Source organism: Penicillium expansum, assembly GCF_000769745.1.
Source record: "Penicillium expansum strain MD-8 chromosome Unknown contig97, whole genome shotgun sequence".
NCBI classification, from domain to species: domain Eukaryota; kingdom Fungi; phylum Ascomycota; class Eurotiomycetes; order Eurotiales; family Aspergillaceae; genus Penicillium; species Penicillium expansum.
Genome location: NW_015971454.1, coordinates 1 through 17,906, shown reverse-complemented (window position 1 = coordinate 17,906; position 17,906 = coordinate 1). Strand labels below are relative to the sequence as shown.

The 17,906-nt window shown below is 42.5% G+C and overlaps 5 protein-coding genes across 5 annotated transcripts; 2 read left to right on the top strand and 3 right to left on the bottom strand.

Annotated features, from left to right (window-relative positions):
• Positions 1 to 825: 825 nt before the first annotated feature.
• On the top strand, positions 826 to 1,308 carry PEX2_032620 (uncharacterized protein; the record flags this gene model as incomplete). Its single annotated transcript, XM_016740537.1, has 3 exons — positions 826 to 862; positions 911 to 1,233; positions 1,291 to 1,308. 3 exons carry the CDS (start codon positions 826 to 828, stop codon positions 1,306 to 1,308), a joined length of 378 nt encoding a protein of 125 aa, XP_016594225.1.
• A 1,506-nt stretch (positions 1,309 to 2,814) lies between these two features.
• Positions 2,815 to 4,331, bottom strand: PEX2_032610 (MFS transporter; the record flags this gene model as incomplete). The annotated part of the gene is made up of 4 exons (XM_016740536.1): positions 2,815 to 2,819; positions 2,870 to 3,618; positions 3,673 to 4,056; positions 4,111 to 4,331. The coding sequence occupies 4 exons, from the start codon at positions 4,329 to 4,331 to the stop codon at positions 2,815 to 2,817; spliced, it is 1,359 nt and encodes a 452-aa protein (XP_016594224.1).
• A 3,002-nt stretch (positions 4,332 to 7,333) lies between these two features.
• Positions 7,334 to 8,920, top strand: PEX2_032600 (uncharacterized protein; the record flags this gene model as incomplete). Its single annotated transcript, XM_016740535.1, has 1 exon — positions 7,334 to 8,920. One exon carries the CDS (start codon positions 7,334 to 7,336, stop codon positions 8,918 to 8,920), a length of 1,587 nt encoding a protein of 528 aa, XP_016594223.1.
• A 924-nt stretch (positions 8,921 to 9,844) lies between these two features.
• On the bottom strand, positions 9,845 to 10,876 carry PEX2_032590 (uncharacterized protein; the record flags this gene model as incomplete). Its single annotated transcript, XM_016740534.1, has 2 exons — positions 9,845 to 10,314; positions 10,366 to 10,876. The coding sequence occupies 2 exons, from the start codon at positions 10,874 to 10,876 to the stop codon at positions 9,845 to 9,847; spliced, it is 981 nt and encodes a 326-aa protein (XP_016594222.1).
• Positions 10,877 to 11,135: 259 nt separating this feature from the next.
• Positions 11,136 to 11,891, bottom strand: PEX2_032580 (uncharacterized protein; the record flags this gene model as incomplete). The annotated part of the gene is made up of 1 exon (XM_016740533.1): positions 11,136 to 11,891. One exon carries the CDS (start codon positions 11,889 to 11,891, stop codon positions 11,136 to 11,138), a length of 756 nt encoding a protein of 251 aa, XP_016594221.1.
• Positions 11,892 to 17,906: the final 6,015 nt, after the last annotated feature.

Sequence of the window (17,906 nt, the reverse complement as noted above, 5' to 3'; positions counted from 1 at the left end):
CAATAACTGTACTCTGAAACGCTGTCTAACGCTCGCTGGCCGCTTTGAGCTTGGACCATCAGGAAATTGAACACGAATTAGTTTTTCTGCTTTGATGTTTACAACGGCACTGATCAGGATGAGAACAACTGGAAGTTTTTTGCTATTTTCACGTGAGATCACGCTTGAGATCTTTCTTTCGTCCAATCAGAGACCCCGATTACAGAGCCTCCCAACTTTTTCACAGCCAAGTCGCTTCGAGCGAGACACACTGGGTTTCCTGCTGTGGTATTGGAAAGATATAGATTTCAAAAGATCTTGGGGTATGAGAAAAAATGTACGACCACAAAATTTAGGTCAATGGTATGACATTTGCGGAGACAACGCAAGAAATGGTCAAAATGCCCTTTTTGGCCGGGTACTGTATTTTCAGGGTTCACTGACCCAAAGTTGCAGAATTGATCATCAGTGCAACAATTTGATATAGTGGAATGGACTTTCGAATGCAACTGCAAGACCAATCGATTTGTTGGCGATGACCGTTAGACGACACATTGAACAGACTCAAGCCCAGCTCCATTTCAGTTTGCTTGGGCGCTGTGCTAGTTCATCATGGCATCAGCCAAAGAAAATGCTCTTGAACGCGATGTGCAAAACAAGATAACCAATATTGTGCCATGTTTGACTATCGGGTTACATTGAGATAAGCCCCTTATTCCATTATCATATCAGAACAGGTAGACTTGCGAGATGTCGTGAATATATCAAAACGTACAGCCGCGTCATACAAAACCAACCCTTCCTGCGAGTCATTTCTTTTTTTTTTCCAGTTTTCTCAGTTTCGCAATGTCTACCAAGATTCACAAAGTTCTAATGCTTCACGGTACACCATCTCTGATACACCAGTAGATATAAGCTAACAATTTATTAGGACATGGTCAGTCCGCAGACATATTCATACCGAAGACTCGGTATGTGCGAAGCGTCTTACGCACATTGTCAAACGAGATGGATTTTGAATATCATTATCTGTCCGGTGTGTTCTCAGCCTACCCGGACGACAGCGATTCCAAAGACCGAAGAGTGTGGGGTTACGGTGAACCAGAAAATGAGAAAATCAATGGCTTGGAGAGATCTATCGAGCACATCCTTGGTGCCCTTGACCAAGATGGACCTTTTATTGGCATAGTGGGATTTTCTTCGGGTGCCGCCATGACTGCAATCGTTGCATCAATACTGGAGAAGAGGAAAACGGTTTGTGGTGTTCCATGGGAGGTAATTGAAGTGGTCCATACATAATTACCTGGATAGAATTCCACGTCTGACTGATCTTGCTAGCGACGCCATCCACAATTACGATTCGCAATATGTCTCAGTGGTTTCAAATTAGGGAATAAGTGCTACGAAGATTTTTATTCCCCAAAAATAGTCACCCCCATTTTCCACGCCGTTGGCGAATTAGATGCAACGGTTTCTCCCACCCAAACGCGGAATCTTGCACGGCATTGCTTTTCCCCATGGTTCTATGAATTCTTTGGAAGTCATTATGTGCCCCAGAGCAAAGATTTCCACGGCTTTAGTCAGTCCCTCGGGAGCTTTCTGAAAGACGCCTTAGGGCTTTGTGAGGGAGTCCAGGAGAGCTGGGTGGATATTGATATGGTTGATGAAAAATTGAAGCGCCGAGGGGGTAGAAGGTGTTTAAACGGAAGGGGCGCACGGGGCGCCCGACGTACCGGGAGGACGTAAACGACCATCCACTCCTTGCCATGTCTAGTGATATTCAATTTCGATAGAATTCAAAGCCTTCTGAGTTGCGGTAGTTTAGCTTCTCAACACGACCATTAAATCATCGCTAGGCGTACATCTACTTGCTCCCCTAGTGAAAAATAAATCACGTCACTGGAGCTAGGAAAAAGCACATGCACAGACGGACTGCGTAACGGTCCTGCAGAAAGACTAGCCAAGAACTTAACTATGTAACTACATCGACCTTAACAGTTCAAATATGTTAGAGAGATAACCAAGTTGTTGTGATATGAGGCTGGTGCAGATCAGGTACAAAGCCGCACTATCGGAATTAGTTCCCGAGGTGTCTATACGAAGAAGCAAGTTGATTCAAAATCAACTTGGAGCTCATGCTGTATATATAGCGTGACATATTTCCTCTGGAATAGAAATAAGAAATCATGATCCCCTCCGAATTACAACACAAGTCACTACAGCGATTACCCCTCAGACACCCAAACTTCGTTTCTCGACTCGTACGTACCCGGGACAACGCTAGGTGAAATCCAGCTAGCTCATAAACAAAATGATCTATAAGTGGACAGTTCCCTTCCACTTGTCCCAAAAAGGGTTTAGCTTGTTTTGGATACGGGTCGACAAACAAAGTGTGAGTGTCTGAGGCTTAAATGTTCTCGAAAATTGCTATATTCACAAACTTTTAATAAATCGAAAGATAAAAGCAATTCAAATCCAATACCTCTAAATGCTTCATTATGCTGGGGATACATCCTTGCTGATACTTGTCTTCTCAACCCAGGAAAGCACAAAATTCAATATTGATCTGCACGAAATTGATTCATATTAGTTCCACTGTACAATAACAAGACTTCCAATACAATTGTCACCCGTGACAAGGATACAATACATACGATATCAGAGAGATGCAGTGTCAAATTGATCCCATCCCAGGCTCTTCAACTTCTGACAGTTGATGGTTTTGCGTTCTCAAACGTTTACCTCCAATAAAAAAAATCCAGGGAATAGGCAGCAGTAGGACAGCGATAAATCCGAGTAAGCTCGAGGCCCATGCAATTCCAAGTTTCGTATACACTACTCTGCAAGTCAGTAACTGTCGTCAAGCAAATGAAATGTTGAGAACACTCACTCTGAACTGTGAAAAGAGGGAAAGCAGCTGCAAGCCCATACCGAGCCAGGCTATTTGCACTCATCGCGCTTGCCACCGTCGAGCCATGATATGTGTCGACAATATACTGGGCTGTACTGACGAAGACGCAGATATTTCCCCAAGCAAATAGCGTAATGGCAGTCACCGGACTAGCCCATGAAATGTCAGCTCTGGATGTCCAGCCAAACCAGAAGAGGCTAATGGGTAGCCCAATACTGCCAATTAATGACGGGTAGAGGCGAAACTCAGGTGGTACCTGGCGCCCTCGATAGCTTGCTGCCTTTCGGCGATAAAACAATATATCACATAGCAGCACAGTGATGGCACCAAGCAAGCATCCGGCGACTATGGAAAGAAACACAAGACCAGATGCCTCTATTCCAAACCCGTAAATGCCTTGGAAGACAAGTGGGAAAGCAGCAAAGAACGAGAAAAGTGTTGCAAATTCACAAGCAACATACAAGCAGGTTAAAGCTACTATGGGCTCAGTAAGAATCATCTGAGCTGGACGGAGAAGAGCGACAGTTGCGAAATCTCGTTGCTTGGAAGAAAGTGGTAGTGAGGGCGAGGGCAAGCCAAGGTTCTTGGAGTGCCGGCACTTGATCACTGGATGGAAGGTCTCTCGAGCGATGAACGTAGTGATAATGGTACACATGGCAAAAAGCAGCGTAGTCCACTGAGTCCAGCGCCAGCCCTTGCGATTGACCAAAAAGCTACCAATGACAGGCCTACACACGTCAGTAAATCAGTTGGTATCTTGATACGGGGATAAGGGGCTTTACCCAAGCCCAGGGCCAAGGAAAGGTGTCAGGATGAATATAGTGGATGGGATAGCCCGAGAGGCGGGCTCGAACGTTTCATTGATGGTTCCTGCCGCTATGGCCAACGGAGGTGCGAAACAAAGGCCAGCGAGAAACCGCAAGACACAGACCGCTGTAAATGTGTGACTGAGTCCAACGCCCAGTGTAAATATACTCCCAAGTAACACAGAGCCGATGTAAACGGGATATCTTCCAATTGTCTCAGACAGCGGTCCTCCCACTACTGGACCCAGCGCTAGGGCGAACACGTAAAGCGACATAGGAAGGATTGCGACTGTACTGCTGACCCCAAACTCGTTCATGAACTGCGAATGAGCCGGCGACAAAATTGACACGCCGAGTGAGCTAAGTTTTCGTTAGTTTGAATAAAAAATACATCAAAGAGAAAATTTGGCCCACGTTGTAAACGCCGCTGAGGCAATCATCAGCACCTGTTGAACCTTCCACTTCTTCGGCCAGTTGTAGGGATTGTTTGGATCGGCATCCCATTTCCAATTATCTTGATCATCTGGCGCGTCCTCATCGCCGAGTGCAGCTTCGAGCTTGGGGTTTGCAGATCTCGATGGATTTTCCACCCCACCCTTGATGTCATTATGCTGTTGAACAATGATGGGAGCCATGAGGTATTGCAAATATTGAATAGAGGGTGTTTGTAGTTTCAAGGAAGTAGAATGAAGGTGATTTTAATGGTTGCTAAATGACATCCGGGGCGGACCGATTATATAGATAGAAGGTACATTGAGACTCTTTTGAATGAGTAAGAGCTATCGCACAACCCTGAAAGATCAGAAGACCGGCTGGGAATGCAAACAAAATTGAAAAAATGTATTACCCAAGTAGAGTGGATCTTAGGGATTATTTGGAACTGGGTAATCGCATTACCCAACCGGAAACGCCAGTGATTCGCTATTGTTCCGAGAGCTTACACAGGCCGGGAACGCAACGTTCAAATGCTTGGAGCTCATCAGAAGTGGATATTTCTTGACCTGATCCCATTGTTACTATGAGATGTCAAATTGGTTATAGCGTATTTTGCGTGCTAAAATCACTGACGCGAGCAGATGTAATACCAAGAAGAGATAGGGCAATCATGTACGTAATAAGCAATGCTACTATGAGACCCAGAGGAAGGTTTCTGGTAGTAGGAAGTGGCTGGCAGGTGATATGGTATTTGGACAGACCAAGGCTTTTGGGAGGAACACTGCATTTCTTTGGAGCTTCAGGAAGGTCTATCAGGGATCGCGGTTGCTTGGGTTTTACCACTAGGCTAACAGGCCTAAAAGGCACAATGGTTGGTCAGCGACCAAACACGCAAGCTACTATATATGCTTGAACTCTGACAAAGCGTAATGTGGTTCCTAGGAATCTTGTCCTTAGGGTAGAGGCCTGTTCCTCGGAGCATGAAAACTAATTGAACATCCACTCCCGAGAGTCACTTCTCTTGGTGTGCAAAGAATGGAATAGCGTCGTAATTCAACTACTCTTGTGCCATCAGACATACACGATATCATCTAGGGGACCGTTCAAACTAGCTACAGAGAATTTCACCCGCGCCTACTTTCGATAATGAGTTTATCATTAGACGCTCGGACCAGGCCTTTTACCAGAAATGGCTGTGTTGCATTGTTCATCATGTCACTTAAGCCGTTCAATATACATCCCCGATGCGCATGATTTTGTTCGCTCGGCCTGGAAAGCCCAAAAAGAACGATACCTTCAGTTTGCCCTGCTCGGAAGGTATATAAATCAGGATTAGAAGACGCGTCAAACGGATCAAGTCTGCACGCCCTCCTACTTTATTAACGACCAAGGCACAGACGCCACTACTGGAACAATGGACCAACCTTCCAAAAATGGTAGGTGCGACCTTTGACATATACAAGGCTCCCGAACTCTAACTATCTTCTTCTAGGTTACCATGCGGATTTGGATACTGAAGCGTTCTTCACGGAGCTCGGAGAGGTGTTTACACCGCCACCTGTCCTTTCCACTGGCAATGCCGGCCTTTGTCTAAGTGATTCATCTCTCTTTCCATTGCCAAGCAGAGAAAGAATGGACTGTCGCCCGAACACCGAGTGCTGTTTCTACCCCAGCTATGACAGCGTATGCGCCCAAAGATGGGATGGTCCGGACCTATTGTCACCGTCTACCTGTACTGACGATGTCTTTTCCTACCTGTCTACTTCCCACCCTTTGGAGAAGCTAGACTGCGCAGAGATCCGGCTCTGCATTTTGAGCAATGAGGCCGATGAGATGTTGGAGGTATACCCATTTTTCCTCCCGCGAGTTGAATCAGTGCTAGGAAGCCTACCCCAAGTCCGTAAGCTAGTGCATGATGTTATCGCGAACCAGGATATGAGAAAATGCCATTATAGGTTGTCCATCAGGCCTCGTAACCAAGGAACGCCTGGTTTCCTCAACGCAAAACGGACGTCCTACTCTTACGTCTGGCCAATGGTACCTGCTTCGCCGCTTGATCCATATTTGTTTGTGGAAAATATTGTGGGAGGTTATAGAGGATACTAGAACTATACGAGACCCCAAATATTTATCTTCAAACGCAAAATCTCAAATTTGTGGCTCAAATAGCTGAATGATTATGATTGAATAAATTCTCCGAATTGCAGCAACAAGCTGATTTCGTCCCTCACTAGTTTGTCTTTTATCCGCACAATGCTAAGACATCGATGCAACTCTACTTTGTTGGGGCGTTCTCCAGGGCAGAACAAAATCCGCCCCCACGAGAAAACTCGAGCAAAAGGTTGCAGTGATGATGAAAAGCGTCATCTAAGTAGAGTCCAACTGCAAAGTTGAGATTAAACTTCAAATTCGGTTCTTCTTGGGATGCCTCGAAATGACTACTCGAGGAGCCCACCTGAAACTTTGAGTCAACCAATATCGGTCGTGTGATATAGATTTCCGCTTATTATCCCTGTTGTGATATATGGCTGGTGTAGGTTAGGGACCAAGCCGAATCATCGCAATTAATTCCTTCACAATCTATAAAACGAATCAAGTTGATTGCAAATCAATCTGGACCTCACATTGCATATATAAGCTCCTGAACCCCCTCAGAAATAAGAACAATCAATAATTTCTCTATATTACAACAATCCACGCAACAACCTATCGGCTGGTAGAGATACAATGTAATACCCCATTTTTAAAAGGAAAAATGATCCTTTTTGTCGGTCATGAATTGAACGAAGAGCCGGGAAAACTGAACTGTACCTCAACACTGCGCGATGACCCAAGCAAAATGCTAGCAATATTTTGTGATAGTTTATTCAGCAATCCCAACTTCTTCTCTAGAATGTAACTGGAGGGTCTCTTGTTAACTGAATGGGTTGTTCAAAGTGTTTAATTTTGAGAACAAACATGACGGACTATTTTCAACCCTCAGTCAAAACGTTTGATTGGGTAAGAGGCGACAAAGTTCTACTAAGCGCCTCTTAAAAAATACAGAAGGAATCCATTGAAACTTCAACGGTTCTTGATTCTGCTTTTGCTTGGCCATCGCCGCATGATACAAAGCCATTTCAGCTGATTCATCTTGAGCACGGTACTAATAATTCCATCACTCGCTGCATGAGTGACAGTCAACCATTCCCAGCTTTTCGTTATGTGTCTTCTCTCTTTCCCACCGGAAATTACGTTGCTCATTGCAAGCCATTTGGATTCACCGAAAGATCTTTTCAGATTCATACAAGTTAGCCAAAAGCTCTTCAACCTCCTTATCAATGAGCTCTACCACAGAAATGTCTGCTCCGATGGTGGATCGGCTCTTTTGTGGTATGCAAGTCGTGGAGACGAACTTGGAGTTCGAAATATGCTACAGGCGGGGGCGAATGTTAACCTTCGACCACAAAATCGGTCACAGTCGACAGCTCTTCTGGAAGCTGTTACCACTAAGCAAACCCGCATTGTACAAATTCTTCTAGATAATGGAGCTTTGCCGGATGCAGCTGACGCTCGGTCCAGAAGGCCTTTGGCTTTGGCGACAAATGGGCGTAGCGACGCGATTATCACCAAGTTGCTACTAGAGCATGGTGCCAGGGCCAATTCCGTTGCGTTCGACAAACATCCTCCTCTACTAGAGGCTGTAAGGTCAAACCAAGAGCCTAAAGTGGCATTACTTCTGGAGCATGGGGCCGACACACACATCTTGGAACACCGAACTGGCATGAACCTCCTACACATCGCGGCTTCAAAGAATGTTTCTCCCGGAATCATGAAAATGCTTATGGATACTAGTATTCAAACGGAGACTCAAGACAACCAAGGGAGAACACCGCTTCAAGTAGCAGCTGATTGTTCATGCACACGTGCTGTGCGCCTGCTACTACATCTTGGCGCCAATCCGAACTTCAAAAATATGAGCCAGGGATGGAGTGCGCTCTTCTACGCTGCAGAACGATCCAGAAGCCGTAGGAATGACAACAAAACTATTATCCGAACGCTCGTTATGCATGGAGCTGAGATCGATTCTACAGATCACGACCAGAAGACACCTCTACTCCATGCAGTCGCCCAGGGCGCCATCAGACAAGCGCAAGCCCTGCTTGACTGCGGTGCCAGCATCATGGCTACAGATGCCTACGGCGAAACTGTTCTCCACTTAGCTGCTTCGTCAAGCAGCTGGTGTCCTGATATGACCGGCTGGCTTGTTGAAAAAGGAGCTGACGTGAACTGTGCCGGCGGCAAGCAGGGAGAAACTCCAATTTTCTCCGCTATTAGGCACTTTTACAACCGACATGGGATAGAGTGTGCCCGAAAACTACTCTCACTTGGAGCCGATGTTCATTTTCGAAACACTGAAGGAATGACGCCTCTTTCCCTTGCTGCGCGGACTGGCTCAATGGAGTTGATAGCAGTGCTACTAGAACGTGGAGGTTCTGTCAATTCGAGAGACAACCACGGTAGATGTCCTCTTCATTATGCCGCGGAGGCATATTTCGGGAAAATCCACAAGATTGTCGCACTTCTCATTCAGAATGGAGCCGAAGTGAACACTCGAGACATCTTCGGATACACGCCATTGCATAGCGTTGTCGCCAAAGAAGGGGCGTGGGAAGCAGCTGCGGAATTGTTGAAGGCTGGAGCTGACCGATACGCCATGTCTGATGATGGCAAATTTCCTCATGATATGGTTCCCGATGGCCCGTGGGCGGAAACAAAACGTCTTATGATCCGTTTCTACATGCCATGATTAGTACTTTTACCCTGAATCAATTGCCCCTACAATAGCCCTTCCGCTTTTGTGAGATTACCGCAAGCATCTGAAAATCTGTCTCACACCTTAATGAGATACAGTAGTATTCGAAATCAGTTATACCTCCGCACTCTTGCGACTCGATTCCTGGAAAATATGTCCGGTACTCGATAATCCTGATTGGATATTGTTGCTGACATCTGCTTTTCACACCGCTTTCTTAAATGGCCTTTGTATTTAATAATACTAGGACTGCACGACAGGAACTGGTGTATTTGAGTGATGACTCATCAAATTTAACTTCTAGTAAGTTACCGCATTTGTTCTACTATGATTACAGAGCGGTAACATAAAACGGGTTAGCGCTTACCGGGTCTTTTTCCTGTGAATAAAGTGGTTTAAGTAAGAGTGCAGAGGTATAGCTGATCTCGGATTCTACTGATCGTCTGGGGTGAGGGGAAATCTGGAGATGGGAACTGAGTGTTTTAGTTTAATTTGTTTGGTTAAGTTGTGTTATTATTATTTTGCGGCGTTGGTTTTTGTATGTTTTTGATCTGGAATGAATTGTGTAGACGAATATAGCAGACGAATATAGTATCCGCTAAGAAAAGAATCATGTGGCTAGCAATTGGACGCGGCAGTTGTCGACGACATCTTTGCGGATCGAACTCTACTAGGGTGTGTTATTGGTTCTACAGACCTGGGGAAGAGAACGTGGGCAACAGCAAAATACTTTGGTATGATCTTGTATCTTACTTGGGTGACAACAATTGGAAACTCCTGATAGAACACTTCGTTGGCCTGCGGTCGTTATATCGGGCGACTGAAATTGTGTATTAATTGCTGTGAGCTTAGATTCCGTCGACCCTTTCCTAGGGCCGTACAGTGGGATAGGAAACACATACACAGAAAAGAGGAAAATTAGTATTGGGAAGTCTTGATAGCAGAGCTACCTAGACGGTTATAATGAATCTGCCGATATGAAGAGAGCCATTTTGGCGTTCCTCCGTACGAGTCCTTAGGGTCTGGGTTGACGCCCTCAGTTGAGAGCAGTAGCAGGACCACGACCCCACGATTGTATTCAGCTGCATACCATAGCGGTGTCCGTCCTTTAGAATCCCTATAGTCTGGGTTGACACGTTCCGTCGCGATCAGTAGCTCTACCACTGCTAGATTTCCAAACTGTGCTGCACGGGAAAGCGGCGTTCGGTTGTTACGATCCTTGGAGTCTGGGTCAACGCCCTCCGATGCGAGCAGTAGCTTGAACACAGCCGTATCCTCATGTTCTGTGGCATTCGACAGCGGCGTCCGTCCAAATAGGTCCTTGGAATCTGGTTTGACGTCTTCGATTCCGAGAAGTTGCTTGACCGTTGCTTCGGAGCCTCTTTTTGCTGCCATGGATAAAGGAGTCACCCGTTATCATCCTGTGTTAGGGTCAACACCCTCTGTTGCGAGCAATAGCCTGACCACTTCCTCTTGTTCCCCTTGCGCTGCGTACGATAGCGGCGTTTGGTTATTATGATCCCTGGAGTCTGGGTTGACGCCCTCCGTTGCGAGGAGTAGCTTGAAAACGGCCGTATTCTCATGTTCTGTGGCATATGACAGCGGCGTCCGTCCGAATAAGTCCTTGGAATCTGGGTCGACGCCCTCCATTGCAAGCAAAAGTTCGATCACTTCCTCATGCGCGTTTTTTGCTGCTAGCTTAAGCGAGTAAGACAGAGCCTTCAAGCTAGCTCCTTGATCTAGCGACTTTCGAGCTGTCACCTTTCTCCCATACTCTGCAGCCCATAATAATGCCGAACTTTCACGGTGTTGCACATCATAACGATAAAGCAAGGGATTTAGGAGGCTGTAAAAGTGGGTGTTCGCTTGAGCAAAAGCACTTATATGCTCTGTAACTGTCAGATGCTCTGCGATGCGCAGCAGCATTTCATTTGGTAAATCAAGCAGCATTTCAGAGGTAGTCGCTTGCCAAAAACGAGCCCAAGGCTTGGAAACTCAATTATTTAGGGAAGTTGAAGGCCGTAATGGGCATTGTGGAGGAAATTGCTTTTCGAGACGACGGAGAGGATATGAGAGGCACGGAGGTCGCACAACAAAACTATTCTAAATGGTTCCATGTAATATTACGGTATGTACTATGACAATGATATTAATACAGCCATTACGATAACAGTTCTGCCAGAATTACGAGACGGTGAACCAAACCAGTCTAGCGCGTGTCAGAATTAGTTTCTCCCAGCATCTCGTGCAATAGCGTCTGCGCAATCTCATTCTTCGACAGCGACAGCAAGTTGGTAATACTGACATCGATGAAACGGCTGCCGACAGTTGTGCTGGCGTTGTTATTTGGGTTCGTGTCAATGCCATGGTGGATTTGTACCCAATATAGCCCGCGCACTTCCCCGGCCTCTTGGCCGGAGATAGAGTGGCAGACACCCGCGCGTTCGTAGGCGATGCTGTGCGCCTGGAGGATCTGATAGCGTTGCTCGTCTGTAAAAGCTGGGTCGAAGGTGAAAAGGCCAGTCGGTTGGAAGATGATATCGGGATCAATAGCAATGGTGCCGGGTGTTGGAAGGGTGTCGCGATCTTGGATGGGTATATAGCCTAGAATAGCCTCGCGCTTGCATTCTGGAGCTGGAGAAAGGAGGCCCACCTCACTAGCTGTGTATCGATAGAATCCCTCGACTGGATCATACCAACGGACCAGAGGTAGTGTTTTAGTGCCGTCCTGCCGCTTTGGATAGATGTACCAAGCAATTCCAATCTTTACGTATGCTTCCGTGGCCTCTAGCGTGACGGCAGATATCGGGTCAGATGTGTAGAAATGGCTGTTTGTTTTGTTCTCCCAGTGGTAAATTGGAATTAGATTGCCTTTAGGTTCAGTGAAAACCAAACCTTGGTATGGGGTCTCAATAGGTGGTCTCTGTGCAGCTTCAGCGGACTGCTTCTCGCCGACGTGACACATTATGATCCAATCACAACTATCAGTACTGGAAATAGGGAGAATATTTAAAATAAGTAAGTTTGATGTCAGTAGGCTGGAGAAGACACCATTTTATATCCACCCTTCCCCTCCCACAGCATTGAAAGGGCCCTTCTGGCCCAAGAATCCAGGTATTGGTATTTTAGTATGGAGTAAGACGTCACGAAATCAAAAACGCTCTCAGCTGTAGCAGAATAAGCGTACCGCATACGAAAACGTTTGACACCTATGACATCATATCCACTCCTCCAAAACCCCCCTCCTCCCCCCGGCGGCTTTTCTTTTTCCCTTCTCCCACAGCATTGAAAAGGCCCTTCTGGACCAAGGATTTAGGAATTTTTAGTATGAAGTAAAGACGTCACGAAATCAAAAACGCTCTCAGCCACCGTCCTGTGGTTCCCGAGAACTTGGTTGGTTCTTGGTGGTCCATCCTTAAGTTGCGGCCCTTCAATTCATTGGTGATTGCGGGTCCGTAACAATAACCTCAATTCTAAGAAGAGTTCCAAGGATCACTCACTGCGGAACCATGGCTCCGAAGCTCCGCGGGTTCTGCCGAATGCCCACATTTTGCCAATCCTGTTACTATATATCAATCTGCTGGACGGATAGCTTTGACGAACTCACAGCATCGTTGATGCAAATGCGGTGGCATGACGCCACATGGTCCACGTACACCATCAGAGATGTAGCCTTTACCAGTGTCGTCCGTGGTTCAACTCCCTACCGGTTCCTAATCTTCCGAGAGACTTACGCATGCGGAAGTGCGAATTGGGCAATATATATCGCTAAAACACGTCCATATTTGACGCCTCCTCGTAGGGTCTTGGCGCGCTAATCCCCCGAGGGGAAAAGGGTTGTGATACTGGCCAATAAGAGGCCAGAGACGTAAACTTGTACCATAACGGCCCAATCCGCTGAGCTATTGTCGCGAGCGACACAGAAGACCTAGACCATACAGCCGAAGTCGAAAACAGATGAGGTGGCAGTAATCTTTCCGGCTGCGGAGTATAGACAATGAAGTTCGTATCCCAGTCTAGATAATATTATGGAAAGGTACTGTGGACTAGATTAGGATTTGAAAGTAAAACAAAAAAAGTATTGAAAATCACTCCAAGGTCTAGAAAGGATTATAGTTTCGAAGTGCAATGAGATCCTATGACGCATGAGATATTGGCACGAGCAGCGACAAATGTCTAAGTGTCGAGGTAGCAGCTGTCTAGCTATGACAGGTAATCACACAGGCCAGGCTAATACAATAATCCGGTAATTTACGGTACATAGCCTATACCAGGCATATTATTTTGATTATTCCAAATCTAGTTTAGCACTCCTTGGCATTAGAATTCGGGAAACAATGAAAGAGTGAAGGTGGTGACACCGATTTCCGGAAGTACTGTATTCGAAATCGACTGTGCATACGGGCGGTAACTTAAAGGGTGAAATCGGTACTGCTGGGAAATACTATATACGACCAGAAAGGGACATCTGACAGCGCCACGTGGTGACGATACCGACTTCCTATAACGATTGTAAGTGATGGCGGGACGGGCCGCGATGCGAACCCCTAAACCGCCCGACCGCGACGAACATAGGGATTCACCACCGCGACTGTTGAGACCGAAACGCACCACTAGACCACCGAATAAATATTCTCGAGAGTAAGAAATTGACAGCGAACAGCGGAAGACGCGATCCCAACAAAAGAATAGAACCTAAATCGAACCAGAAGCCCAACGTAATATAACAACTTCGGATAACTCCTCAACTGAGAGTGAGGACCTAAGTACTACTAATCTCGTGAAAGAGCTTATTAAACTTAGGGAAGAAATCCGACAGCGAGATAAGCTGTATAGAGAAGAGCTCTAGAAGGTCTAAGAAGAGTTTCGAAAAGCCAGGGAAGAATTTAGCGCCGCCCTTATAGGAGTTTGATATAAGCTACAAACCGTAATAGATAGACCCCTAATACCGTAATCCTATACTAAGATATACGCTTAGAATAACTATAATAAGATCCTCTGCGAGATTTAATCCCTATACGATACTATCAGCCCTTCTATTCCTACTAGCTTCTTATCCTATATAGATATTGCCTGTACTCCCTTACTTAGTTACCCGAGTAATATATAGATACTCTTAATATCAAATATAATACTAACTATAGTTACTAATATATTATATTATATAATAGATACCTCAAAAATAGTAGAAAATAATAATAAGAGGATATCTATAGGCCTAATCTAGGTAGCAGTTAAGTTAGAGATTTAGATAATAGAAGGCTATATATATTAGCGCTATTATACTATTACTATAGATCTAAAGAATACTAACTAAATCAGAATTGTGTACCGCGATAAATATAAATACTAGCTAGTTAAGAAAGTAGTAGAAGCTAAGATTAATATAGGGGCCTAGGTACTCTATAATAAGCTTTACCTAATTAAAGTTAATAGTATTAATAAGGCTGCTATATTAGATAAGAAAGATAAGATCTAAGCTGAAGCTGTAGCAGCCTTTAGTAAGGAGAATAAAGCTACTATAGCTAAGATTATATAGCTTAGTAGAAAGGATAGCGCGAAGGTATATAGGTCTATAGTCGTATATCTAACTAAAGGCACTAATATATAGAGGCTCTTAGCTAATAGGTTCTTTTATACTAAGGGGGAATCTAGTATAACTAGTACCTTTAAGTATTAACCTTAACTAATATAATATTATGATTACTAGGAAATTAGATATAAGGTATTCTAGTATAAGAATATCTAGAAGTATGCTAAGTACGCTATAGGGAGCTACTACTATAGTAGCTATAATTAAATAGTTCTAAAGTATATTCTATATAGGGGACCTTATAAATTATTTAGTAGAAATTATTAGAAACTCTACCTATTATAATATAAATAAAATTATCTAAATTATCTAACTTAATATAAGGAAATAGGGAGTAGTATATAATAGTTTAATAAATAATAAAGATATATATAGTGTAGTGGTATTAGCGATTTAAGAACCCTAAGTGAGGAGAATTTAAGGCTAGCTCTTAATAACCCTAATAGGATATTATAAATAGACTAAGATAGTTCCCTCTACCTAAAGGGAGGGCCGATAGGTAATCTAAAGTATATTTTAGATTAATAAGGATATAGAAGTAGAGTAGGTACCGATTAAGTCGTTAGATCTAACTATAATAGTTATCTACCTCCCTAAGCGTCTGATATTTATAGTATTAGTTTATATTAAGGGGGGAGATACCTTAGTATTAGATAATATGTATAATTATCTAAGAAAGGTAGTTATAAGGGTATAGTAAGATATAGGCGCTGTAGTAGAGGTTATAATTATAGGAGACTTTAATTACTATAATTAACTCTAGGAAGGAGATAAGGTATCCTTAGGAAGATAGGGTAAAGCAGATCTAATTATTAACCTTATAAACGAGTTTACTCTTAGTAGCTTACTTAAATAAGGTATAAAGATATAGTATAGTGGTAGATAGAGTGGGGACTATAAGTTAACTATTGATCTTATCCTAGCCTCTAATAATTTAATAGACTTAATAATTAAGTATATAATATATAGGATAGAGTATAGCTTAGATTACTATATAATTAAGACTATATTCGATATATTATAGTTAGCCTTAAAGTATTTAGAATAACTTCTGCTAAAGAATATACTATAAAAAGAAATTAATACTATAATTACAAGTGCTCTAACTACCACTCTGTTAGGAGGTATAGTATAGTAGAAGACTAACTAACTTATAATAGCGGTTAGTAAGGTAGTATATACTTTTACTCTAAAGATAAAACTATTACTATACGCGAAACGATAGTAAATAGCCGACTTAATATAGCTACGCTATATATATATATACTAGCGAAATCATACTCGCTCGGAGCGCTAGGTAGGATAGAAAGTATTATACCTAGAAAAGACAGCCTAAAGTACGGCGAAATAATACTATAATACTATCTATAAATAAAAGAAGAAGTACTAGAATAAGTTTCTTATAGATAATAATAATATCTAAAAAGCCACTTAATACCTGAAGTTAGGAAAGGACATAGTATTTAGGAAACTACTATAGCTTATTAGAGTAGATAGGACTATTACTATAGATTATTAAGAGTAAGTAGAAGAGCTACTATCTAAATTCTTTCTCCCTCTATCTAATATTATTAACAATAAGGGTACTAGACTATAAAGAGAACTAGTAGGAATGCCTACTATTAGCCTAAAGGAGGTAGAACGATAGCTTTTTATAGCGAAATTATAGAAGGTACTAGGTAAAGATAGTCTACTAACGATAGTCTAGAAGATAATATAGCCTATAGTTAAGTATAGGGTTCTTAACTTATTCTAGGTATTACTAGAAGAAGGTATATTACTAAGATAGTAGAGATATATAAAGATTATACCGCTTAAAAAGCTAAATAAGGAAAACTATACTACTATAAAGGTATAGAGGCTAATTTCGCTTCTTATAATACTAGGTAAGATACTAGAATCTATAGTTATAGAAAGGATCTTATATACTATAGAGATATATAGCTTACTCTTAACTAGCTATTTTAGAGCCTAAAAGTAATAGTCTATAGAATAGGCGCTTATACTTTTATAAGAGTAGATCTATATAGTATAGTATAGCTGATAGGTATTAAGTTTAATTAGCTTTAATATTAAAGGCGCCTATAATAGTATATATAAAGAATAACTACTTTAGAGAATAAAAGCGCAAGGTATACTAGTTAACCTACTCTGGTAGGTTAAAGCGTTCTATTTAGAACGAACGGCGACTATCTAAATTAATAGGTAAGTATTAGAGGTTTAGAGCCTTCTATAGGCTAGCCTACCTTAGGGCTCGCCCCTATCCCTAATCCTATTCCTCTTCTTTAATATAGACCTTATATAAAGATAGATTAATAGCTAGGGCGGAGCGATAGTATTTATAGATAATTTTACTATATAGGTAACTAGGCTAACTACCTAGAGTAACTAGGAAGGTATTAAAGTAATTATTAATAAAGCACTTAACTAAGAAAAAAGGAGTAAAGCGACTTTTAAAGTAGAGAAAATAGCTATTATATACTTCGCTCCTAAGGCTTATAAATTAGACTAAGGGTCTTTTACTATTAAAGGATAAACTGTTAAGCCTAAGGACTATATTAAGATCTTAGGCGTCCTTATAGATATAAAACTTAAGTATAAGGAATATATTATAAAGGTAGTATCTAAGGGCCTAGAGGCTGTAATAGAGCTTTAATAACTTTAGGGTTTATCCCTAGTGATAGCGCGGTAGCTATTTATATTAATAATAGCGCCGGTTATAGACTACGCGTCTAATATCTAGATATATATATATAAGGATAAGGCTATAAGGCTGATAAACTGCGTCTAAAGGGTAGGAGCGTAGGCAATTATAGGAATATTCCTTATAGTTATAACTAGTATAGCAGAGGCAGAGGCCTACCTTACTACTATTTAATACTATTTCTAGAGATAAGCTGTAAAGATATAGATAGATATATATACCCTACTAGAAACTAACTCTCTCTGTAGGAATATAGTATAGATTAAGAAATTTAGAAGATACTATCGTTTACTGTTATATTAAGTAGCAGATATACTAAAGAATATTAAGATAGAAACACTAGAAACCATTAATCTGTTTATATTAGCACTATAGGAAGTATATATATAGGCTAATGTTAAAGCCACTCTATAGTTACTAACTATACTAGGTAGGTTAATATAGATTATAATTAGCAGCTCGGTATATAACGAGCTAGTTAGATTCGGGGTAGTAATTAAGAGGTAGCTACCTTAGTATTAAAAACTAAAACTAAAGACCCTATCTGCTATATTAGGTAGACTTCGGCACAACCCACTCTAACCCGGACCCAACCTAACCTAACCCAACCCAAAATAGGTTTTAGGTCTATTGCTTCAACCTAACAATAGGTTTTAGGTTATAGCTTATAACCTAAAACCTAT